This window comes from Vipera berus, assembly GCF_964194415.1.
Source record: "Vipera berus genome assembly, chromosome: 1".
Classification (NCBI taxonomy): Eukaryota; Metazoa; Chordata; class Lepidosauria; order Squamata; family Viperidae; genus Vipera; species Vipera berus.
Window position 1 is genome coordinate 196,907,350 of NC_138202.1, and position 27,174 is coordinate 196,934,523.

Consider the following 27,174-nt stretch of genomic DNA (forward strand, 5'->3'; position numbering starts at 1 on the left):
TCGGCAGGAGGAACGGAGACCTGCCGAGGTTTGGGGAGGTTTGGGGAGGCGCCCAAACCTCCCCAAAGGTCGGCAGGAGGAACGGAGACCTGCCGAGGTTTGGGGAGGTTTGGGGAGGCGCCCAAACCTCCCCAAAGGTCGGCAGGAGGAACGGAGACCTGCCGAGGTTTGGGGAGGCGCCCAAACCTCCCCAAAGGTCGGCAGGAGGAACGGAGACCTGCCGAGGTTTGGGGAGGTTTGGGGAGGCGCCCAAACCTCCCCAAAGGTCGGCAGGAGGAACGGAGACCTGCCGACGTTTGGGGAGGTTTGGGGAGGTGCGCGCGATCCTCCGGGCGGTCACTTGCTTCGCGTCTCCTGAGGGAAGGGGGGGCGACTGGAGCAGGCGTGTTTCCTCGCCTGCTGGGCGCCGCGATTTGCCCGGGGAACGCGCGGGCCCCGAATGGCAGCGTGGAGCGAGGAAGCTGACAGCCAGGGCTTCCCCGAGAGCCGCGGCCACACAGGGTATTCCTGTGTATTCAGGCTTGCAAAATGGCGGATCGAGCCTCTGCTGGCGGCAGAGGCTTGCAGAACGGCGGATCGGCTTATACTCGAGTCAATAACTTTTTCCAGTTTTTGGGGGTGAAATTGGGGGTCTCGGCTTATACTCGAGTCGGCTTATACTCAAGTATATACGGTAATTTTACCCAGCAGTCAAGAGAGATGGCAAAGAATATTTATTTATTTATTATTGGGACTTATATGCTGCCCTATCTCCCGAAGGACTCAGGGCGGCTAACAATAACATACAATACAGAAGTTAAAAGAAAATTAAATTAATGGCCCCTGTAGAATAAATTAAAATTAAAATAAGTTAAAAATTACAGTTAAAAATTAAAAACATAATTAAAATCCCTGTCAGTCCAGGTCAGCCAGGTGGAAAAGGAGTGTTTTGAGGCCGCGGCGAAAGGACTGGAGATCTGGGGCCATCCGAATAGCTTGCTCTCCCTACTTATCCTTGGCGGAATGAGGAGTGTTAGAACGCCCCATGAGGAAATAGGGGAGGAGGGGTGTCAAGGGCTGAACTGGCAGGTGCCTCTGCTCCTTGGCGGAGCAGGCAAGCTGAAGCAAGGAGCAGCAGCAGCTGCTGCAATCTCCCCTTTCTCCCTTGGCTAGAGAATGTATGGCCTGGAAGATTGCAGGCCCTGTTCTCTCCTGCAGGAGGCCCAGACACTGATGGGAAAGGAAGCACCTGTTCTTGGCAGGCCTGGCTACTTCCCAGGGGGGTGTCTAGCTGCAAGGAATGGCTTTCCCAGTGCTTTTTTTTTGTAAAAGAAAAAGGTGCCGGAACTCACACTTGTCATACAACCCGCCTCGCCTACCCTACAAGGTTCCATCCAAAAAAAGGTGCCGGAACTCCGTTCTGAGCGTTCTATGAGAAAAAAAGGCCCTGGGCTTTCCGTTTCTACAATAAGCAGGCATATACATAGAATGAAGGCTACTGCTAAGTTTGTAAGCCGCCCTGAGTCTTCGGAGAAGGGCGGGATATAAATGGAATTAAAATAAAAAAATAAAATAAAAAATTCCTGCTGCCCCCAACAAAATCCGGCAGGGTCAGGTGAACCACCCTCTGCTACCACATCATCTGCCCACCCAAGAAAAGCAGCTTTCCCATTTCTCAGCCTGTAGGCAGCTGCCCGGAGTCTTGTGGGTCCAGTTGCAGCCCAGAGCTCGGATGAGGCATTTAGCAGGTGCACATCTGCCCGCCTGCCTGCCTGCTTTGGCGGTTGGTCCTGCTGCCTATCGCAGACGGAAGGCCCAGCCTTTCCGAGGCTGCCCCTCTGGAGCGTCAATCGGAGCTCATTTTGAGCCGCGCCGTTCGCCGTCAATCACGAGCGCGGCGTCGGTCCTCCGAGCTAGAGTATATCCCGGCTGTTGCCGCTATTGCTGTTGTTGCTGCTGCTGCTTAGGAGTCCGGTTTCACCGAGCTTGGCATTCCCTCAGGCTCAGACCAACGCGTGGAGGGATAAAACAAGGTCGGGTGACGGAAGGTTACTCTACCAAGGATTGCGCCATTTCAGATCACGGGCGGCAAGAAACGCACGGCGGGTCCTTTTTATCCCGGCTTAACGAAGCTACGCCTCGGGCGAAGCAATCCAGCGAGTGAAGCATTTCTTTCATTTGCTGCTTTTTTTCCCTTCCCTTCTTCTTCTTCTTCCCTAAATCGAAAAGAAATTACCGTTTGAGGCGGAGCGAAAGGTTCAGAACCGCTTTCCTCCTTAGAAGCCGAAGTGGTGCGGTCCAGAGGAACGCAGCGTTTTTCCCGGGTTTCCGCCTTATTCTGACAACCGGCGCGCGCGCGCTGCCCAGCCCGACGCTTTCCTAGCGACCCTCGGAGCCCTTGTGGTCGCCATTTATGGAAAACGGGCGAGGCGAGGGGACGCTGCCGGAATAAAACTCCCAAGGACGTCCCCACCCCGTCCCCCGTTCGCCGCGGGTGCGCGCGTGAGGGCGCGCGCTTGCTTTCCCTCCGGCGGGTTCTGGCGAAGGAATGGCCCCCCGCCGCTCGCGCCCTAGCCCGCTCGCTCCTCCCTCGCGCTCCTCCTTCGCTCAGCGCCCCCCCTTTTCGCCAGAATCCCCCTCGAAGAGGAGGGGGCTAGCGCGCCCGAGTGACTGATTGGAGGAGCGGTCCGGGTGGGAAGCGTTGGGGAGGGGGGGGTGGTCGGAGCTGAGCCCAGAGCGCCTTCGCCTTGCATCAGCCTTGTCGAGCGGGAGGGAGGGAGGGAGGGCGCCTCCGCCGCCGGTTCTGGCCGCCTGCCTCGCGCTGCGGGGCGTGAGTGAGGCGGGCGCCTCGTGCATAAAAGGCGCTCGGTGGGGCGAGAGCACGCGGCGGCTTAGAAAGAGCTTGATCTTGTCTAAGGGCCCCCGAGAGGGTCTCGCCGGAGGCGTTTAAGTCAAACTTCTCCGGCACAGCCGGCGCCTCTTTCCCGGTCTGCGCTCCTTTTCTGATTCGGATTGGGTAGCGGTTTCCGCCAGCTGGGAAGCGACCCCGGCAATGGAGAAACCAGCCGAGAGCCGGAATGGCTTTCTGGAGCCGACGGTGCTAAGCGGTTTCCAGGCTGGAGAGGAAGGTGTCAAGCAGCCTCGGCTGAAGCTCTTCCAGCTGCGGAGCTTCGGGCGGTTCCTGAAGAAAAACTGCATCGTTATCTTGACCGTCACCGGCGTGCTGCTTGGAGTGGCCGTGGGCGCCCTGATGAGGCAAATGCCGCTCACCCGGGCTCAGATCACCTACTTGGCCTTTCCGGGAGAGATGCTGCTCCGTATGCTGAAGATGATCATCCTGCCCTTGGTCGTCTGCAGTCTGGTCTCCGGAGCAGCCAGCTTGGACACTCGGTCCCTGGGCAAGCTGGGCGGCATCGCCGTCGCCTACTTCTTGGTTACCACCTTGATCGCCTCGGCGCTCGCCGTCGCCTTGGCCTTCATCATCAAGCCCGGGGTCGGCGCCGGGGAGCTCAATAGCAAAGACTTGGGCTTGGATGGCGCCATGCCCACCAATAAGGAGACCGTGGACTCTTTCCTCGACCTAGCAAGGTAAGGAATCCGGGGCGGGGGGGGGGGAGACTTCCTTCCTGAGCTCTCTAGTCGAGAGGTGGACTTGGAGGAATCGTGGCTGAGCATTAGCTCCCTGGTGGGAGGCGAGGGAGGCTGTTCTCCTTCTCTCTTTAATTTTTATTTTTATTTTTGGAAATGCAACTCTCCTAATTTTAATATTGATTATATATATACATATATATATATATATATATATATATATATATATATATATATATATATATATATATATATATATATATATATATATATATATATATATATATATATATATATATATACATATATATATATATATATATATATAGGTAAAGGTAAAGGTTCCCCCGCACATGCGTGCTAGTCGTTTCCGACTCTAGGGGCCGGTGCTCATCTCCGTTTCAAAGCCGAAGAGCCAGCGCTTGTCCAGGACATCTCCGTGGTCATGTGGCCAGCATGACTAGACGCCAAAGGCGCACGGAACGCTGTTACCTTCCCACCGGAGTGGTCCCTATTTTTCTACTTGCATTTTTACGTGCTTTCGAACTGCTAGGTTGGCAGAAGCTGGGACGAGTAACAGGCGCTCACTCTGTTACGCGGCACTCGGGCGGAAGGCTGAGTCAACCTTGAGCCTGGTGGGATGCGAACCTGCACTAATTGCAGGCAGCTGGTGTTACTTAAGGAGGCATTAGCCCACTGCTCCACCAAGGCTCTAATATGTAGTATTGGTGGGAGTTAATGGTCCAAGATGCCTGGAGGATACTAGGATATTTGGCTTTTGAAAATGCCAAGTTATTTCTTACCTCCAGGTCTGTCTGATGCTTTTAGATTCTACTGACTCTGGCTTTGGGGGAAGATAAGAAGGGACTTACTTACATTGTACTTTGCCTTCCTCCTTTGCTTATAGGAGTGTTTTGCTAAAATAATCTCTTATTTTTATTTAGTTAGTGTGTTGCCCTTGTCTATAAGCTATTAGTATGAACTTAGAAATTAGTATGTATTCCATCTTTGCAAAGATCTTGAAGCTGATGAAATGCTAGCAGAAGATGAATGTTGATTACAGTAATGGAAAAGGTCCTGAATAAGGATTTGTGAATATGAAAGGTAGCCAATATAGGATCAGGAAATTAAAATGCCTAATAACATGCAGGTTTTGGCTCTTCAAAATTTACTTAACAGGTACATTATGGTACTGTATTAAGTTTAAAGACCTGGAGGCATTTCATAAGGCATAGGCATAATTTCAGTTTACAGATGTCTATACAGGAATTGGGAGAAAAGAGAGATAAACAGAGGCCCTTCAAAGCCAAGGGATATATATGATATAATCAATAACATTTCTATGCAAAAGTCTAACTACATGTAAGATAAGTATTCACATGTGAATTTTTAGGCTTTTGTAGAATCTTAGACTGTATCTGAGAAAACTCAATCTGCTAAAAGCTCTGCAAATGTTAATCTTTAATTTTTTTGGGTTGAGAAAAGTCTTATTTCAGCAAAATTGTGCTTATGTCCTGCTCTTGTATGGTCTCCCATTCAGGTTACTCATCACTGAGTTACTTTGCAGATGTTATGGGTTGCTTATCTTATGTTGATTTGAGGATGTAGGGTTGGGTTGGGTTGGGAAGAAGAAACATCTAGTGAAGAATCCTTTGCTAATTTGACTTGTTAGAATTTCTTACTCCCAATCAACTATAACTAGGACTCTACAACAGAAAGTGTAGCAGCAATATGAGGACAGTTCACTTCTACATAAAACAGAAACTGTTATTTCAGAATGTGTAGCTTTTGCATTGAGGCTGGTTAAGTATACCCTGAGATTTTAATGGAAAATGATATCAAATCCTGCTTGATATCATGATGATTAGTTAAATAATTACCAAACTTGGTATTGGTCAGGAATAAACCTTTTTTGTTGTATGGCATTTAGAGAGTAAGCATGCCAACAGACAATACTTATTTGTACATGGATGGAGAAATTCTCTGTGTATCAAAATGGTTAAAACTAAGGTACATTGTAGAATAAAGTTTAAAGACCATATCTATTTTATTTTTTTACAAATTTTAAATTTTGGGACAAATTGTTATCCCATTTCCTTGTCCGTGTAAACATTACTGTGTAAACATCAAATTTGGAAACATAGGACTTTTTACTTGCAATTTCTCAGGTGTGCATATTGTTCAATACATTCTTTGTGAGAGAATTGCTCTGTATAATCCAGAATAATAAAAATCGAAAGATAACTGTGGGGTTTCATATTGGGAGGTGCATATATGTTTAGTAAATTGATATCGAAACGTGAACTAAATGCATTTATCTCCGTTGCTCTTTAAAACTTAGAAGAGAGATCACAGAGTAAAAGTTAAAAAGAATAGTGAAGCATTTATTAATCATAATCACAAGGCAGGATTTAATTTTGGGGGTATTTTATTTTTAACAGATGCTCCATCCCAATATGAATAAGGTTGACCAACATGTTGCCTACCTGACTTTTTGTGATATAAAATTGGTGCAAGAATTGAAAGCCCCTGATAATTCAGGAGGACTGACTGACTCTGGGAACTATATCGGTAGCAATGAGATAACTTCGCTAACAGCTGTCCTGATGGTCTTTCTCTCAGGACAAATCAATCCCCAAAGAAAAAGAAAACACCTGATGTCTTATCTTTTTACTCAGAATTTATTTGCTTTGTTTCATTAGCTGCTGCCAAAAAGGGAGGATAGTTACTTACATTCCTCACATTACAGCTTATATTTTCCTGTGGGAGAGAAGAAAGAGTAAGATGGGACTTATTCCTGTTGGAGACAGGCATGTCATGTCCTATAACATCAAGTTGCAAGCATATTAAGAACTCCTGTTTGTGAGAGCATCCCTTAGATATGAATTGGATCAAGGTCACAATTTCATATCAACGTTAAAAATGGTGGTCCAAACACCTGTTTAAACAAAACAATATTCACACCTGTGGAAGGTTGGTTGGTAGCATACCAGGCATAGCACCAGAAGCCAGGTGTTCCACATCACCAAGGCCATTACAGAGTAGAATTCCCTTTGGGCCCATGCCTTTTTGACTTCTTATATGATTGCCGAGTTGTGAAGATACTTGCCTCCCACTCAGTAGGTTGAGAGTTTAATCCTTGGTAGTGGCAGATGTTTCTCTCCTAGGGCACAAAGAAAAAAAAAGTCTGCTGCAAACTCCATGTAGGTCTTAGGAAGGGTATCTGGCCAGTAAATGCACAGCTCCATCCAGTTGCCCTGCTGTACTTCAAATTAAGGGACTATAGGGTTGTTAAAAAATAGGATAAGGATTCTAAACATCCTCTCCCTACAATTTTGTAGGCCAGAGAAATATTTCTTGGTAGATAGTTGTTAAGATGTTCTGAAGCTAAGCCAGACATGTCAAACACAAGGCCCAGGGGCCGGATCCGGCCCGTAAAGTAGTTTCATGTGGCCCGCGAAGCCATCCTGGAAACAGTGAGGGAACGGCCCCCGCTGCCTTGGCCCTGGCCCAGAGACCCTCCTTCTGCCAGAGACCCTCAGATCTGTCCCACTCCTGCCCAGGCCCTCATAGGCACCCTTGATGCGAACGATGTAGAGCTGGCCATGCCCATCCAGTAGGCCATACGCACTCTAGCCACGCCCAGCCAGTGGGCCACGCCCACCCGGGCCCCTTGAGGGCAACCGCAATGCTGATGCAGCCCTCAATGAAATTGAGTTTGACACCCCTGAAGCCATAGATAGCTTTATATGGATTCAGAAATCATTGTTGGTAATCAAGACAATCAAGAATCAATGTAACATTGCAGCTGCAGCTCTTTCCTGTTCACGTTCTGGCTGCTGAATTTTGTACAACTTCAATTTCAGATCACTTTCAGAGAAATCCCCATGTTACAGTTCTTTAAGTGCATGGTGAGGAGGGAATGAATCTGCCACCAGGTCACATCCCATGGTGATACATTTAATTTAGTTTTTTTTACTAAAGGAAATTACAGTGAGATGGGCAGCAAACAATTTAATAAATTGTTTCAAGTTTCTGTCCCTCAAAATAAGCTCTTAATTTACCACCAGTCAATTTGGTCAGAAGAACGTTCTTCAGGTAAAAGGTTCTGTGAGTATACATGTATCAGTATTTGAGAGATCTTTAAAATTGTACAATTTGTATTAACTTATTAAATTTATATACTGCCCATCTCCTTCTGCAAAGTGACTGCTAGCCAATTAATTTGCAATTTACTTTGAAGGTTTCCAATAACCAGTTCAGGTCAATCAGTTGTTTTCACTTAAAAAATGCTATGTACGACTGGTGTGTTATAATAATAGAATAAAACAATATAAAGGGAGAAAAAAGTTTGCACTAGTGTATGAGGAAAAATAGCTAGGGTTGTCTTGGTGCTAAAGAGGACGTGTGATATGTTACCTGTTAACAAACAACTTTAAGAGAAATCTAACCAAGAAAACAAAGGACAAAAACCTTTGGATTATTTAATTGTTTCCATTCCCATAAACTGAGTCTCTAGCAAAGAATGAGCCTTGTGTAAAAGCTAACGTTATTTTTGATAAATTATTTTGTTAATGGTACAAGTGTTGGCAAATAAACGTGAGACATGGGGGGGGGAATTTTGCTGTTCTGAATCTGAACAAGGCTGAAAGAGATTAAAGTAGTACTTGCTTATATCTAGATCTCTGGATCTTAGTACAGAATTGTATAGAGGTCCTTTTCTTTGGTCAACCATACTTATACTTCCAGCAAATATGGCTTCAAGGTTAATGTTCCCTTATATAGTTTTATGTACAATAAATGAAGGCAAAAAAAATTGAAATAATAGATTTCTAAAATAAAAAGATATCAATATGAAGATAGGACATTGCTCAGATACTGTATAACGGGTTTGCTTAGGATATTGGGGGAAATTGTAATCACAGATGTTAGGCTTTCTAAGAATAATAGGAATGGCCTAATTTAAATTCCATGGGATAAAAGTGAATCTACAAGAAAACATTATCTTTTAGAAAATCTAAATTATTTCTTTTCATTATTAATAGAGGTAAAAGCATCAGGAAAGTTCAAAATTGCTGCTAAAGGCAGTTGTCCAGACAGTTGTGGACTTTAGCATTTCCTAATTATTATGGGTAAGTTCATATAGCATGAATTGAATATAGAACTGGAGATCAGACAGCTTAACTGTGCTTCAGACAATGGATCCTCTTTTTGTTCTACCAATCTTTCTGTTTCCCTTTATCCTGAGTGCAATAGACCTGAAAGCTTCTATTCCCATCTGTTTTTATAGAATTAGCTTCTAACTTTTGATACGGACTTGACAACAGATTAGAGCTGTTAATTCTGCAGGTGCATTTTCTGTGATGTTTGGGATGCATGGGTCTGATTTGAAGTTAAACATTAGGACAGGATTTAGCAGGATTTAGCTTGCTCTTGGAGTGCGCAAATGGCAGTTTTTTTATCCTCAGGAGAAAGTTTTCTGTATTTACTGTACTCTTAGAGTAAATCAGGTTTTTAATTCAGAAATTATATTTGGAAGTTGATTGGTAACAGGACTGAGTTAAATGCCTCTGATGAGTTTTATTCTCCCTCTTTCCAGTATTTTCTACTATGTTCTACTGTGGTCTTCTATGAAGTAATTTTGTAATAGTACACTTTGCAATTAGGGACATATCCAAGGGCATTTCCCAATACTGCTTGACAGAACTTGGATAGATTAGCTGTATTCAAACAGTATTTTCAATTTAGTTACTAAATCGACCTATTATCTAGCTTCACTGAATGCACTGATTGGACAACTAACCAAACAAGCTGGATTTATATAAAGCAGACATGTCAAACACAAGGCCCGGGGGCCAGATCCGGCCCGCGAAGTGGTTTCATGTGGCCCGTGAAGCCATCCTGGAAACAGTGAGGGAACGGCCCCCACTGCCTTGGCCCTGACCCAGAGACCCTCCTTCTGCCAGAGACCCTCAGATCTGTCCCACTCCTGCCCAGGCCCCCATAGGCACCCTTGATGCAAACGATGTAGAGCTGGCCATGCCCACCCAGTAGGCCATACGCACTCTAGCCACGCCCACCCAGTAGGCCACACCCACCCTGGCCATACCCACCCGGCCCCTTGAGGGCAACCGCAATGCTGATGCGGCCCTCAATGAAATTGAGTTTGACACCCCTGATATAAAGCATAAAAAAATCAACCAAGTGTAACACTAACCATACTTATGCAAATGCCTCAACTGGATCTTTACCTGACCAAGTTAGGTAAACTGTATGAACGCAGCCAACGTGTGAATCTCTGTTTGACGTTTTGTTGCATTATTACTTCATTTATTGAAGATCTGAGTTAATCTGTTGATCCTAGAAGATTTGGACGTGGACAATATGAAACAAGGCAGAACTTCATGCTGTAGATTTACGCAGCCTTTGGTTGGAATGTATCATAGCAACTTCTTGTCTCATCTATAATGCACATGTGCACATAAGGTATAATGCTAGAAAAAAACATGCCATATGCTGCAGAAATATTCAAATGAAACATTAGTACTACTCATAGTTAATAAAGTAATGTAATTATATAGGATCCCCAATCCATCCATGGTTTAACCACCTATCTCAAAAGCAGCTAATTACATCAACTCATTGATCTCTCAGTTTCAACAAAAGTTTTTCCTCAGAGCCAAATACAATAGTTTGCCTTCAGCAATTTTATATACTCTTGTTTCCCCCAAAGTTAGACCTAGCCCGATAGTAAGCCCTAGCTTGATTTTTTGGGGTGGGCCTAATCCCTATTCCAAAACTAAGCCCCTAAAAATCAAGCTAGGGTGGGGGTAGGGGCGGTGAAGCTGCCCCACGCGCCCCACACCCACTTACCTTACTGGTAGGACCACCACAGCCCGGCCTCCCACACCCCAACACCTGTCACACCGCTCCTTGATTTCTGCGGCCTCTTGCCACCACTTGTGGCTGGCCGCCATGTAGCGCATTATGCTGGTGCCACTCCTGGCAGGACGCCGGTGCCGCTCCTCCCGGCAGGACACCACATGGTGCTTTGTGCCGTTTCTGCTGCTCGTGGCAGGACGCCACGTGGCACTTCAGGTTGTTTCCGCTGCCAAAGAGCCACGCAGCATCCTGTCGTGAGCAGCAGAAATGGCGCAAAGAGCTATGCGGCGTCCTGCTGGGAGAAGCGGCAATGGCGCAATGTTCCACAAGGCGTCCAGCCACAAGTGGCAGCAAGCAGCCGCAGAAGAAGTCAAGCAGCGGCACGACAGGTGTTGGGGTGTGGGAGGCCAGGCTGTGGTGGTCTTAAGGCAAGATATTCTCCAAAATTAAGACCTAGTGCCTCTTTTGGAGGCAAATTTTTTTTAAGACCGGGTCTTAATTTCAGGAAAACATGGTAGGAGAGTCATGAAATTCCTACAGCTAGTCAAACATACCCTTGTAGTGATGGTTCAGTTGGATCCATACTCCTTCTGCTGCTATATTGATAATTTTACAAAGATATCCAAAGAAGGCTTATTTTCCCTTTATTGTTAGAGGTTCCAGACTCATCGAAGAAATTTTAGGTTAATTTAGAGAAGCCTTTTTATGCATAATACAGCAAAGTTCTGTGCAGCAGTTGTGAATGTCTAGAGGCAACTAGACATATGAGCAATATCTATTCCATTAATCTTCAGTTTTGTATGAATAAATTACTAGATGTAACTAATTATCCATATTTTAGATTATTAGACTTTTTACAGTATACCTTATTTTTATATTGTTAATTTGCTATCCCATAGATTCAGTACCTTTGCACTTCATCTACAATTAATTTTGTGATTCCCTATCTGTTTTTTCTTCTTTTTCTGTTCAGTGGTGTTCAGTTCTCGGAGACTGGACAAGCTCCTACAGTCTTCTTGCCAAGGTTTTCAGAAGTGACTTGCCACTGCCTCCTTCCTATGGTTGATTGAAAGTGACTGGCTCAAAGTCACCCATCTGGCTTTTGTTCTAAGGCAGGACTAAAACTCACAGACCCCGGTTTCTAGTCTGGCACCTTAACCACTATATCAAATTGGCTCTCATCTGGTTCTTAAATAGTTTTAATTGTATCTTAGCCTTAATAGAGCGCCATTCTGCATTATTTTATTTATACTATGCCATTTCTTTATGGTTGTATCCTTTTCTGCCTTGTTTCAAGCTGGTTGTTGACTGAAATAAAATTATCTATTTGCAATGATACATGGCTTTCTTTATGAATTGAACTTTGCCTATTGGATATCATACTATGAATACTTTATACATTTGATATTTGATTTCTATACTGGTACTATAATGTACTTACTGTACACATTATACCTTAGAATTGTATAGAACTATAGAATATCGAAGGGACGCGGTGGCTCAGTGGGTTAGGACGCTTAGCTTGTTGATCAGAAGGTCGGCAGTTTGGCGGGTCGAATCCCGAGTGCCACATAACAGAGTGAGCGCTTGTTACTCGTCCCAGCTTCTGCCAACCTAGCAGTTTGAAAGCACGTAAAAATGCAAGTAGAAAAATAGGGACCACTGCGGTGGGAAAGTAACAGTGTTCTGTGCGCCTTTGGCGTCTAGTCATGCCGGCCACATGACCACGGAGACATCCTCGGACAAGCGCTGGCTCTTCGGCTTTGAAACGGAGATGAGCACCGGCCCCTAGAGTTGGAAACAAGTAGCATGCATGTGCAGGGGAACCTTTACCTTTACCTTTATAGAATATCTATTAGAAATGTATTTAATGTACTTAACAATATTTAAGTACTCACTACATTTTTAAAAAATCAATTCCCTTCTTAAACAGAGAAGCAGGAATTCTTATTAAAAGGTTGTAGAGCCCTTGCTTTTTTGCACATTCTCATTGGTCAGCTGGATGGAGCCCTAGTTGGCAATGTAGAAGGAATATCTTAGCACAGGCGTAAAGCTACTATAAAGAGTAAGAAGGGTGGGACTGGCAGCTGTGTAGAAATATCTTTAGGGCCGTAAAGGTGGTACCAACGAATATATGTTTTTCCATTTATGCATAAATGTATTTGGCATGTTAAAAATAAAATAGGGAAAACAAATATCTCTGACTAAATTTTGATATTAAGATTATTTTGCATTTTTAATTGGAATAATTCCCTGATTTACTCTTTTTTTTGCCATTACTGCCCATGGATTGTAGTTTCTGTAGTTTAGTAAATTTTGTAGGAAGTGTCATGTGATCACTGAAGAAAACAGTTATTAATAAAATTGTTAATTATTCATAAGATCTTTGAAATGTGCTGTTAAGGCAAGTATGTCTATTAAGGCCTAAAAAATGCTGATGCAATAAAGCTCTTTGCCCTGTTAATGATGAACTAATGCTAAATCCTAAAATGGATTATTTTACACCAATGTGCAAACAATTAAGATTATAAACTATTGTCAACTCCTAATTTTTGTATTTTTTTTTCCAGAAATTTGTTTCCATCAAATCTCATTGTTGCAGCCTTTCGATCGGTAATTATCTGTGCATCTATTCAAAAATCTATTCTGGATTCTTGAGATTTCAATCAGATTTTCTATAATGTGATCCTGTGCAGGATATAGCAAAATATAGGTAGTACAAAAATGTATTTTACGAGAGTCAATCTATACAGAATTATATGAGTATCTAAACCAATACTTGCTATTATGGAGATCTTACCAGTTTGGATAATTAGGAAATTCAAAATACTGAACAAGGGTAATGGAAGAATTTCTCACTGTTCGCAGTTTGTTGCTTGAATCCTTGATAATAGTGAAGCAATTTCATGCCTTTCAAAGTCTTCCCTCTGCATTCTCTAAAACTGGGAGGCAATAAAGCTTAGAAGGTGTATGCCAAAATAAGAACCCTTAATCTGGAATTGTAAATTTTAAACAAGCTCAGAAAGAATTGACCTCTGTGGACCTCTTGCTGCCAATTCACATCCTTTTGTGTGATTTAAATTCCATGACATTTTTGAAACAGAATCTTAACGATTAGACCTTAATCCCACTAATAAAAGTGCCATCTATTTACCCTATTCCTCCACTGTTTAAGATTTGAGTTTCTCTTTCTCCCTCTGTAAATTGTTCACATTTCGTTGGGCCATGCAGGTGGTGGAGTTCCCAAATGACAAGGAGTTCTTAGGCACTCGCTTCTCTGACCAGAAAGATTTCTGGATCCTAGTCTCACAAGCTAAATATTAGCTCTTCGAAGTATCTGCTTTATAAAATTTGCTGAAATTTATTTTAGAAAATAAAATCTAATCCTAAAATAAGCTACAGTCCTTTGTATAAAATATATTTTTACCAAGTTAGAATCTAACAGGCCTAAATATATATTACTATGTTCACTGGCAGCTACAAACTCTGTGAGAAGTGCTGCACTCTTACGGAATTTCACATTTAATCTGCAGGTTAACTAGCACTTGACTCTCAGCTGATCCAATTCCATTTTTGGTAATAGGAAATCCTTCTGTTCTGTGATTAGCTCTATGAGCGGCAATCCAAAATGCCAAGAAGTGTTTTTTAAAACGAAATCAGATATACGGTGTGGAGAAACTTTTGCTAATGTTGCCCCATTTGGATGCAATATTCTTGTACTGCCCGTTCTTTTGTTCCTAGCTTAGTCTGGCGATGCAAAGTGACAGCTCCTGATGACAATGCTTTTATTCCTTCCTCCTACCAAATGCTTCAGATATGCAGGAAGCCTTTAACAGTTCGTAGGCTCAGGTTTTTCATGCATAAGCAACATCATTCTATATTTTAAAAAAATGACCAAATTGCATCTATAACTTTATCAATGATGTTGTAGTTCTCAATGTTTCACACAAAAGAAATCCAGAAATAGATTTCACAAGCCACATAGTTTTAATCTATATATTTGTTTAACAGTGTACCACACCTATTAATAAAACCAATGTTTTCCATTTACAGTATGCTACCGATTATAAAGCTATAGTTAGAAATTCAACCATTGCCAATGTTACCGTTGAAAAGGTAAGTAATGATTTTTGAAAAGTTTATGTTATTGTTCAGTATGCACGCTTTTGAGTTAATCCTTTGAATCATTACAATTATTGTTTAACCGGATTCACTTCTTTTTTGTTCAAAATTAAATCTCACTCACAAGCCCAAAATTTAAGAGAGAATTTTTATAAAATGTTTTATAGGTGGCATTTAGATCCCAAAAAGTTAGCAAGTATGTATCTGAACTACCAGCCTAAATGTTGGAGGTGTGGTGGTGAAGATGCAACGTATTTTCATATATGGTGGACCTGTAAAAAGGTTAAAGCATTTTGGATTAAAATCTGGTGGAATATGCAGAAGATATTTAAGAAAAGGATAAAGTTTTGTCTGCAATTGTTTTTACTGGGCATTATTACTGATACTACTGTTGCGGACACTAAGTTGATGTTGAACTTAATTACGGCAGCAAGACTTTTAGTACGGCAATACTGGAAGAAGGAAGAACTTCCGACTATAAAAGAATGGACTTTAAAAGTTTCTAACCTGGCGGAAATGGCAAAGATCTCGGCGTATTTGAAAGACCATTCGCAACAACGATATATTGTGGAGTGGAAAAAATGGATTGATTACATCCAGAATAAATATGGGACTAAAAAATTTCATTTAGCATTTGAATAAGTATTGATGTGATATTTATATTGCTTGTAGTCATTTTATAAGAGCTAAAGTGCGATAGACCTAATAGTTTATTGTTGTTAGCATATGGTAGTTTATGATTGTTTCTACTTTTATACCTTGTATTTAGCTCTGGGAAGTCGGGAAGGGGAGGGGGGGAGGGTTGGGTTGGGTTGGGAAGGGGGGGTGGGGAGGGGTTGTTTTGTTAAAGATAAAATGTATTGAAAAACTTTTCAATAAAAAAAAATTAAATCTCACTCCTTTCAATGACTATGCCCAAGATTGTACCTCAGGGAATATTGAAAAGCATCCCTGGGGGGGGGGGGGGAGAAAAACACAGAAGAAAATTGTCCAGGCAATAGGAATGGGCAACACATGACCTTCCAAATATTAGTGTACTTCAGTTCCTATCAGCACCGACTAATAAAGTCGGTAGTTAAGAGATTATGGGAGTTGTAGCCCTACATTGAGAAGACAGCAGTTTGCCAAGCATGTCCTAGACCTAGACTTTTAAAACAATGTTTATTTTTGAGTATAGCAAGAGCAGCTTTCTAGTGATATGTATGTAATCAAAATGTTATTTTTCATCAACAGTACGTTGTTGATTATAAAGAAATAATAAATGCCTCCTTTGGGAATGCCACTATTGAAAAGGTAAGGAAAGGATTATTTTGTGAAATGTTTTTGTTGATATATGCTTGCTTTAGGATTAGACTTTTGTTCCATCTTCTAACTATGAATGAAGTAAAATAGCTATATTGCCCCAGAGTAAAAACCAAAATCCACAACAGAAGCAGTATTTCTATAGTATTGCTTTAGGATTATGTAATTCACATTATTTTAGTTCCCTCATGGAATATTAAGTAACGAAGGCTAAAAACAGTAGGAAATAATTAATGAGGCAACTTCTGAATTGTGCTCATTCACGCAATCTTGAGTACTTGGATGCCTTCTTGTTCATTATATTACTATTACCCGAGTTTTCCCGAAAGTAAGACCTACCCAAAAAATAAGACATAGCTTGATTTTTGGGGGGTGAGCTTAATATAAGCCCTACCCCAAAAATAAGCCCTAGTTTTGGAGCAAGGCGCACACCTAAAAATCAAGCTAGGGCAGGGGTGGAGCTTACCACAGCAGCCAGGCCTCCCATGGATCGACACTTGTCTCACTGGCCCACTTCTTCTGTGGCTGAAGGAGCAGCTTCATTCTGCTGCTGAGAATGGAGCTTGGGCCTGTATTTCACAGCCAGAGGCCTTTCTGGAAGGCCTGTGCAGCCGAGAACCGAACTATGGATTCAATCTGTAGCTTGGTTCTCGGCTTCACAGGCCTTCCGGAAAGGAGCTCCATTCTCAGCTGCAGAATGAAGCTGCTCCTTTGGCTACAGAAGAAGTTGGGCCGGCTGGGTGGGACTGTCGGCACTGTCGCCGTGAGGTAAGTGGAAAAGACACACACACCCTGAAAATATGACTCAGTGACTCTTTTGGAGGCAAAAAATAAAAAATAAGACTGGGTCTTAATTTCAGGAAAACACTATATAGCCCACTATACATGGTATAGCCGGTAAAATCGTACAAGTCTTCAGAGGCTTGTAGTTGCACAAAATCTCCCTGTTGTCTCCACTGACAGGAGGCACCCATAGTAAAGCATTTGCCCTTTCTGTGTCTGAAAACACACAGAAAAAAACCTTACCAGCCTAGAACACACAGTGCTGCTTACTGGCCAAATAATCGTGGTCACCTTTGCTTGTGTTACTCTAGGAAACAAGAATTGTAATGGAGGGAAGACACAGAAATCAAACAGTCCAGATCACTGAATGTTTGGGGCAGAATCAGATAGGTTTGAAGGCAGAAATGAGGTCTCTCTTTCACCCCAGAGTCCCTCATTAACTTACAATCGCCAGCTGCCTCTTGCTTTCCTTGGGAGAGGCAGTAGGAAGTGATCCTCCTGCCAATTCCATCAGTGTTATCCTACACTTTCCCAACTCATGGAAGCTTTGAAAGAGTTACGTGTATTCTCTACTTCCCCCAGAATGGGAAGTATGCAACAGCTGAGGCAGGAAGCAACAACTTCTTGTTTCATCTTGCACAGAGCACCAGGAAGCACGTTTGGAGTGTTCAGTCTTTCTCACTCATCCATTGCCCCAATACCTGACCTACGAGGACATCTGTGAAATTAGATCTACCCTCCAGGTCATGATTTTGTTACCTATGCTTTCAGTGGCCTTTGTAGCTCTAACGTAAGCAGCATGGTTCCCACTTATTCACATTATTTTTTCAAATCATGCCTCCAAGAACCCCCACCAACAGCTTTTCTTACAAAATCTTGGCGTTATTAACTACGGAGCTGTGAGGGAATATATTAACTAGACCCCCAACCTGTAACACTACTATGAAACAATTGTTCTCTTTTTATTTTCTCTCATAAGAGTGCATTGTACCCTTTGGATGTTTTAACAATGTGGAATTTAACAATGTTTAACAATGATGTTTTAACAACGTGGAATTTTGGCACCTAGCATTATGCTGGTTATATGAAATTATCTGGGTAGCTTACAAACATAGCATGATATTGCTAGGCTGCCCTTGAGTCCTGAATTGCTTTTGCCTTCTTGTGAACAGTTTTTTTTATAGTGTACACAGTATGTGTTTGGTTTGTAAAATCATCTCATTTGAAGTTGTGGATACTCTGAACTTCAGAACAATATCACTTTCAGTGATATTGAAGTATGAAGAGGGGGATTAATTCTAATTCTCTCCACCTGACTGAGTGGCATAATCCGAGCCTTGTCTCCTGGTGTCATTGTTGAAGTAACAGGACCGCTCCCATTTCTACTCGGGGAATCTCTGTTTTTGCAAATTCTTGTGGTTAATAATGTTAGGAACCAGATATTTTTATACCTTTGTTGGGAATATTATCTTATGTTTGTATAACATTGTACCCTACCAAAGCTAATTTTTATTTTACTAACATGGTGGGAAAATTCCTGGTTGTTGCCAGAATAGCACTTTGTTTGTTCTGGCACAGTTCTAAGCAATCCTACAATCGTAACAGGAATTAATGCCCATTAACTTTTGAACTAACTTCAGGATTTATAGGATCCCTTGATTTATATTCTTAATAAACTATACAGGATAGCATTATAAATTAGATATGAGCAAATGGTGACTTTCTGACTTTGTAGACAGTCTTCTAAATTACTGCAGGTTTGTTTGTCAACTATTTTCTGAAAGATGGGAGAAATGGGTCATTCCCTCAAGTCCTCGGAGATGAGGAGCTCTTAACTGAAGAGCTTTACTCCTTTTCACATTAGTCATTGCTAAAGACAGCCGGCCACAGTGAACAGTAAACATTTGCATTCAAAGTCAGAGTGCTGCTAATCCAAACAACAATTCCTAAATTTTTCTGAGCTTTGGGAGAAAATGATCAAAAGGAATACCTTCTTGTGTGAACAGAACATCAATCCTCTGCATGATGTATAGGATTTGGGGAGTGGAGCTGAGGTCATGCTTGCAGGTGTCCCAAAGTAATGTTTCTTCATATTTTATTATAATGTCAAAATATTTCAATTAAAGCTCTTAAATTAACGCTGTATCTTCTTCACAAGTTTATTATTCTAAAGGCCTTTTGACCTTATTACTAACGTCATTTGTTAATTATAGCTGAAAGACAGTTTACTATATTTCTAAATTAAGTTCATAAGTCTGAACAGGACCTCAGTAGGAGAAATACTGTATCATGGTTGAGCAATACTACAATCAGCTTGGAAGAACTGAAGTCTACCCTGACTATCTCACGCGTTTGATTTGTCTTATAGCACATGGACAATAGTCACTTGTACAAACATTGGAAGGGAAGCTCAAAGATATATTTCATTCAGTGATGTGACAATAACATAAATATTATATACCAGGGATGTTAAACTGCCGGCCCATGAGCCGGTTGCATCATACAGAGACCTCGCCCACCCCAGCTCCAGCAATGCAAACCAAGTCACGATATGTCGCAACACATCACATGATGCGGCGAGTTTGACACCCATGTTATATATATACAGTAATACTTTGCCTTAGCTACTTGCTTTCTTCTCTTTTTTAAAATAGTCTTTTAACTATTTGGATAGGTATATTGAATGTTATCCCTTCAATTCCCATTAACAAAATAATAAAACTATATATTTTATTCTTGCAGTTAATTATCTCTTTTGACTTGGTAGACAGTATAAATGTGGAGAGGAATGTGGAACAAAGATAATTCTCCCTACTCGTCCCAAACTGTATGGATTTAGGTTCTGTTTAGCCATGATTTTGAATGTGTGCAAGAGGTGTATGTGTGCCAGTTCTTTTAGTTCAAATTTCCCAAACCTATCCTCAGTCAACAAACATACTGCAATACCTTGCTCCTGCCCATAAATAATGTGAAAATAATTATTTGCCTTTGTAGTCTGTGCAAAATATTTGAAGATAACTAGATGGTATCAAGGACCACTTTGAATAAACAAGTAATTTAGGTAAATGATACTTCCTCCTTTCAAACTGGACGATCAAATTGAAATGCTCCTTGTATCTTAAAAATCTTACACTATAAGTACAAATTAAATACACAATGCTTTTAGCTCTATGTCAACGTGGTAAATAATGAGGATCCAACATCTTCATTCTGAAGACTCTTACGAAAATTATCTCTTCTGTCAAAAGATTACATCTGCATTCAGAGAAGAGTTTATGTCTAGTGGGTTTTTCTTTTATCATATTCTGGGTGATGCTTCCATTCATTTGTTAACTGCAATTAATATCAAAAGGGAGATCTGGCTTCATATAATTGGTACACCACATTAAAACACTTAACAGTATGACTACGTGTATCTCATTCGCAGTTCCCTGTTGGCACTGAAATCGAAGGAATGAATATTCTGGGGCTTGTACTCTTTGCTCTGGTTTTGGGAGTAGCTTTGAAAAAACTTGGACCTGAAGGAGAAGAACTCATTCGTTTCTTTAATTCTTTCAATGAGGCAACCATGGTCTTAGTATCTTGGATTATGTGGTGAGTATTCATAATAATACTGCAATCTGAAAAACTTCCCAGCATTGGGCCCATTTAAAATACAATTTACTATATACACTACCTTCTCTTCAACTCTAAAGTCTGTATTAAAGGGTCTTCATGATCTATAGTATCTAATTTGAGAGGGACAATTGCCAGCTGCCTGCCTGCCTAGCAGAATCTTAAGGTCGAATAAAAGGTGGCATATACAATAAGTTAAGGAGAAATGTTCAGCGTGTTTATTATGTACCTCCCTTTATCAGGCATGGAGTGTGAACCACTAATTTGGTACTTGGGAGGAGCAGTGTAGTAAAAACTATGTAATCAAATATCAGGTAGGCCTTTTTTGTGGGTAAAGTCTATAGCTTTTCTAGCTCATCTGAAACTAAATTTCTTTATTGAAAAAGATGCTCAGAAACGCAATAAAAATCCCTGCTGGTTGCATTACAGGGAGCATAAATATTCAGTTATTAAAAGCCCAGTTCATATATTCAATATTTGGATTTCTTTTGCTACCCTATTGGTTATGTGGCTCTATTAATAAATAACCTGCTTCCATATCTTTTGGGTTTTAATTGTACAAGCCTAAACATGCTTATTCAACACACTTACTGTATTCAGTAGCATTTGCTTCTTAACAAAGGCATTTAGAATTACCCATTTATGGCTTATGTAATATGTACAACATTATTGTCATGGAATTTTTCAGAATTACCAGTTGTGCATCAAACTGTTGTTTCTAGGAAGGACATATACCCTGTTCTGCTGAATCAGCTAATTGTAACTTCCTTCTGCCAGTGTGACATGGAAAGTTGATATAAAAAAATGAGTTGCGTAAATCAAATCAACTGCCCCCTCCCTTGATATATATATATATATTGACTCAAGAGGGTTGTAGATAGGCTATTGACCGGTCAAGGCCTGGATTTCTCTCATGTCCCTTGTGCAACTGACCTGAATATTTAGCAGACTGCTGCTTTTTCTTCTCTGATTCAGCTCTGAAAAGGCCAGCTCATAGGTAGGACTTGCAGTTCGTCATGCAAAATCTCTACAGAATGAAAGGGTCATGGAAGCTGAAATTGTACAAGAAGGACTCCGGCAAATTCATTCCACTTCATATCATACCATTTTCAGAGACCTTCGGGTGTTGCTTTGTAAAAAGAAGTTTTCTGTTTTCCTGAGCAGGAAACGAAAGTGGTAGCCAGACTTAACTGAAATGTTTTTAGTCAGATCTTCTATGGCTATTGCCCATATAGATACCCATTTTTTTCTTTAAAATTGGTTGGGCACTTTGGAAGATTTTTAATTAGCCACTTTTATTTTTTATTCTAACCACTTAAGATTGGTGGCATTGGCTTGACATTGACAGCCTTTGGTCAGGTCTTGAAATTGCTGAAAGCTGATTAATGGAAGACTTTGGAAAACTGTGCAAGCAATGGCTTTTAATGCAATCAGCCATAGTATCTTACTGGTTGGCCTACAAGAATTTGAGACTGTAGGCTCTTTTTTGCAGCGATTCTTCTCCTTCAGTCAATTGTGGGGTGTGCCAGATTGGCATCTCATATGTGGAGTGCCACAGAAGTGATTTTTTGGCATTTGGTGTGTGATATAATCAATATGGTGATGATATACCAACTTTGCATTGTCACTTCTGGGCATAGGAAGATGCTGTTGACATCGTATGTTGACATCCAAATGTCTTGAGACTGTAAGAATCTGGATGGGAGAGAACAGACTAAGCAGCTAAACAGCTGAACTCAAATGAGTTGCTGTTTGGACATTAGGGCTATCTGTCAAGTACCACTGTTTTGTCTGAATGGCCAGATTCATTATTTGGGTGTCCTACATTCATGGCTTCTTTTAGAACAGCAACCATGCTTTTCATTGCCACTCAATTGGTTTGTCATTCAAGCTACCATCACTTCACTGCACAAATTCCTCAGACCAAGAACCAGAAGTCAGGCAATTGTGGTGCTTTTTTGCCCCAGGAAACCTACACAATATAGGTCAGTGATGGTGAACCTTTTAGAGACCGAGTGCCCAAACAGCAATCCAAAAACCCACTTATTTATCGCAAAGTGCCAGGGGCACATCAGCATTGTGGTGCCCTCGGGGGGGCGGGCAGGGAGGCACCTCTGAGTGCTGCCTCTGGCACGCAAAAGCCAGGGGTGCAAAAATGGCCCACTGTGCTGCAAGGCGTAAAAATGGCCGCCGTTGCGCTGTGGGGTGCAGATACAAGGCGCTGCACCACACAAGAACGTGGCAGGGCTAGTATCACGCAGGCACTAGCCTTGCCCCATTTGCAGTGCATGCATGCTCGCGGCCCCGTGCGCGCACGCATGCATGTAAAATGCTTCCCCCTCCCTTTTCTTCCAGTCCGCCAATCGACAGTGGTTGGTGACCTCTGCTCTACCACCTCTACTTGACCTTGCTAGTCGGCTGCTTCGCCTCCTTTTTGCTGGGCAGGGCTCCTGCTCCGGGCAGCGGTGGTGGCCTGATGGACCTGCTGCTGGCGGCAGCGTGCATGCCAACAGAGAGGGCTCTGAGTGCTGCCTCTGGCACACGTGCCATAGGTTCGCCACCACTGTTATAGGTGTTAAATTTCCATCTCTCACATGCTTCTGTCCTTCCATACTCAAAAGCAACTTCTGTCCACTCAACAAAATCTACTTTGGACCAAATTAATCTACTGTTTCTTCAGCTTACATATGTTCAGCCCCAAAGCGGTAAAAACCGAATCTTCTGATTTGATCATTTTGAACCCATTCACATATTACTTCAACCATTATTTATGAAAATAGCCCTCATTTACACCATCATCCCTTGAATATGAAATACATGTTGTGTTCACCGCAGATTCTTTAATTTAATCAATCTAATTGGTTCTCTTAAGGATAGTAGCAAATGTGCACGTGAATGTCCCACAAAAGAAAAAGAGATAAGGATTCAATTTACTGAAGGAAATTTTATACGGCAATGTGATGCTTATTCTTTATTGAGGCCCATAGTGCGGGTTTCAGAAATCGCTGACTTTTTCATTTTTGTCAAAAATTAGAATGTTATTTAGCATTCAGTGTAACATTCAGTGCTTCCTTTTCAGGTATGTACCACTCGGCATTACGTTTCTAGTTGGAAGCAAGATTGTGGAAATGGATAATATTATCCTGCTGGTGACAAGCCTTGGAAAATACATCTTTGCATCAATTCTTGGCCACATTATTCATGGAGGGATTATTTTACCCCTTATTTATTTTGCAGTTACACGCAAAAACCCTTTCACTTTTCTGTTAGGTCTTATAACTCCTTTCACCACAGCGTTTGCTACTTGTTCCAGGTTGGTAGATTTTTGCTTCTATTTCTGAAATGAGGACGACATTGAATTTAGAGTAATATTGTAACTCAATGGCTTTTCTTGTAAACCAAGGGACTCTACATTTACTAAAACGCAAAGCAGACTTTCAGAATGGGGTGTAGATAGTCTATGTCTCTATATGGTAAAATATGGCTCGATGGCAAAGATTTTAATGGCTATATTATTGTGTCTTACAGGGTGGGGAGAGAGAGAATTTGAGAATACTAAGGTGCTTGACTGTAAAAATGTTTCTTTAAACCAGACATAATAGAAATAATAAAAAATGTAGAATAAAACTCCCTTTTTATTTTTTCTCATAAGATTCAGGCATTTGTTTTGGAAATGAATAAAGTAGAATCTTTTGTCCTAATTTTCAGGAACAGCACGTATCTGGAATGTTACATTATCTATTTAGTCTGACAGACAAATACTTACATTTTGGGCTGCAGGAACATTGCTGGACTTGATGTTCTTGTGCTTCTTCCTTGATCACATCTAGCTCTGCAACTCTCCCATCAATGATCAAATGCATCGAAGACAACAACAAAGTAGACAAAAGAATTAGTAGATTTATTCTGCCTATTGGGGCTACTGTGAATATGGATGGAGCTGCTATTTTCCAGTGTGTAGCTGCTGTCTTTATTGCTCAACTGAACAACGTTGACCTCAATATCGGACAGATCTTTACTATTCTGTAAGTGATAGTATCAGCTGCTCTGGTGCATCAGAAAAATCAGAGAAACAATTTGACTCTAGCCCGCCACATTGCATTTTGGTTGAAGCATTGTTTACAAATTATGTCTTTCAGGGAAATACTGAAAGGAGTTGTACTTTTCTCCTTTGAAGGAGATTATAGTTTATTGTGATGTAGAGAATAAGAGGCTAAAGGGATATTTGGCTTGACAGTGCTGTGGATTGCAATGCAAAAGGAGACTAGATATGTCATTAAGTCACTTCTGAACGTGACGCATTTTAATAATTTAGATTAGTTGCATGCCCAAATGGGAAACCTGATGCAACCACAATTGAACTGATTTGCACGATGTACAATGGCAAGTTGGAGTTGCTTTGGAAAACAGCCTATCTCCAATGTGTGGCATCAGTAATATAGAATGAATGAAAGTTCCCCGAGTACAGAAGAATAAACTCTGCATGTGATTCTGTGTTATTTTAAAGCAAATATGACATTTCAGCATAGCCAAAAATAATTTTATTGACAGGGTTACTGCCACTGCTTCCAGCGTGGGAGCTGCTGGAATCCCAGCTGGAGGAGTTCTAACCATAGCTATTATCTTGGAGGCTATTGGACTTCCCACAAATGACATCTCTCTCATATTGGCTGTGGACTGGATTGTGTAAGTATACAAATGTGTGCACATTGGCTCTTGGATATGGTGGTTCTCAAAGTATCAAGGATCTTAATAACCTTTTGTGGCAGCAACCTTTAAAAAATGCTTTCACCAATAAGAGAGCAGTTGCAACATGCACAGCGTAATTTGTTTATTGATGCTGAAGGGAGTAAGAAAGTCACTGCTCTACATTGTTAATTTGTATTTTTTTCCCATTCTGATTATCACAAAAGCTCTCTGACGTTGAGAAGGGGCTAACCAGAGGAAATCAGCTATTAAAAACCACGAATCCCATGAAAAAAGAATTACTTCTTTCTTCTGGGAGAGAAAAGGTTTTGCAGTGGTTTGGTGTTTTTTTTTAAAGTAGCATGAGGTGAAAGAGAGGCTGCATGTCACGAAAAGGACAAACATAATTATGGTGAACAAGAAGCAGAGCTTTGCTCCAAGCAGACTTTTGAAACATCAAAACTTTTCAAGGAGGATGTGGTATTTGTTTAGGTTCTTTTTCCTCAGAAGAATGGTAAAAAATCTTGGTGGGGTGTGTTTAAAATTGGAGTTAGGGGCTAAAAAAGAGTTGCCTTTGGTCTAGTCCCCAATTTTACAATCAAGTTCTGCAGCAGGAAACACCCATCTTGCTGGCCAGCAAAAATGACTGACTGATGGATACAGGATGGTACTACATTCTCCTTTAGCAAACTGTTCAGGTTGAGCTTCTGATCGTAATTTTGCTTATGGAGGATAGGGCAGAGGTGTCTGCTTTTTGAAAAGCATCTTTGCTTGCTGTGCTTTTTGATGTTTTTAGGCTTGAACACAGATCACTTAATACAGAGGGTAGCAAATGACGCTTCTCAAACTTGTTGCTTTTAAAGATAGGCTGAGTCTCTGAAAATGTTTAAAGATGCATTTCATCAACACCAATGAAAACTTTGCCATGTTTTCCCTATTGATCAGGGACCGGACCACAACAGTTGTGAACGTAGAAGGTGATGCCTTTGGAGCAGGGATTCTTGATTTTCTGAATCCAAAAGAAACGAAGGAGAAAGACACAGAACTTAGTGATGTCCGTGTGGATGCCATTCCCAACACCAAGGCTGATGGGGAAACATCACCTCTGGTAACACACAAAGTTCACGCTGTCACCCCTCCACCATCTAGTTCTCAAGATACAACATCTAATGAATCAGCCCTATGAATATAAAAGAGGGCACCTTATGGGCACTGTAAATTAGAAAGTACTTGTTGAATAGAGTCTGTATGGTCCCCTGAGTTTAAGCAGGTACGTCCTCTTCCATTCCAATGGCACAGAACACAGTGGTAGCTAACCACAGTACAAAATATGTGCAAGCTTCTGTGTGTGTGTGTGTGTGTGTGTGTGTGTGTGTGTGTGTGTGTGTGTGTATTTGAGAGGGAGAGACAAAAACGAAAACTTTTGTTGGTATAAAAAGTGCTACTTCATCCTTATGTGTATGTGAGGAACATAAGCGACACAAATGTAGTGACTGAACGATAGCCATCCTAGAAAATCTCTTCTTGCTATGAAATTAATAGCCCACTTTAAAAGATACACTGTTAAATTTGAGAGATTTGGGGAGTGTCTTGTTAACTGAAGTTATACAGGAAAAGAAACACGAGTTTCTTGTAATTTTACTACATCAAGCCTGCATGATTGTGTTTGAAAGGTATTAAGAGATCAGTTTATTTTGATTTGTAGCCATAGTTTGTCAGCCCTAACCAAATTATTGCTCTTTGTTCTAGTCTGATAAATCAGAGAAGCAAACCCTTTTGAAGGAGAATGGAATTGAACTAATATGTTATCTAATATGTTATATAGAGAGAGCTAATGGCCACCTGTCCAGATTAGCCTAAAAAGGACCATTTTTATTGCTTTCTTCCTGAATTAAGCAAACCACCTGTATGTTGAACCTTGCTGGACCAAAAAAAGAAACAGCAAGAAGTTGAACCATTGCCTTTCTCTGCAAAGGTTGGGTTGTAACCTCCATAATTGTTTCTTATATAGGAAGCTGAAATTGTTTTTGAGACACTCTCAGCAATTTATATTAACGCTTAATTGTTCCTGGGAAGAAATATGAATGCATGGCTAGGATGAATATGTACTACTACTGCTACAAAGCAGGCATTGATTTCAGTAATCCTAGTTTGATGTCATGTCTGCTGCTGGTGCTGCGAGAAAGTATCTTCTGGGTCAACATATTGTATGGCTTA

At 41.4% G+C, this 27,174-nt stretch overlaps 1 protein-coding gene across 3 annotated transcripts; it reads left to right on the forward strand.

Moving 5' to 3' along the window:
- Positions 1–2,853: 2,853 nt before the first annotated feature.
- SLC1A4 (solute carrier family 1 member 4) lies at positions 2,854–26,455 on the forward strand (the record flags this gene model as incomplete). Of its 3 annotated transcripts, XM_081345421.1 has the most annotated exons (9): positions 2,854–3,567; positions 13,020–13,062; positions 14,503–14,565; positions 15,805–15,864; positions 20,084–20,250; positions 23,351–23,584; positions 24,102–24,296; positions 24,823–24,957; positions 25,903–26,455. In XM_081345421.1, the coding sequence occupies 9 exons, from the start codon at positions 3,032–3,034 to the stop codon at positions 26,141–26,143; spliced, it is 1,674 nt and encodes a 557-aa protein (XP_081201547.1). In that variant the 3' UTR covers positions 26,144–26,455. The 3 variants fall into 3 exon arrangements, with proteins under 3 accessions (XP_081201547.1, XP_081201548.1, XP_081201549.1); XM_081345422.1 differs by lacking the exon at positions 15,805–15,864; XM_081345423.1 differs by lacking the exons at positions 2,854–3,567; positions 13,020–13,062; positions 14,503–14,565; positions 15,805–15,864; positions 23,351–23,584 and having other exon boundaries at positions 20,111–20,250.
- Positions 26,456–27,174: the final 719 nt, after the last annotated feature.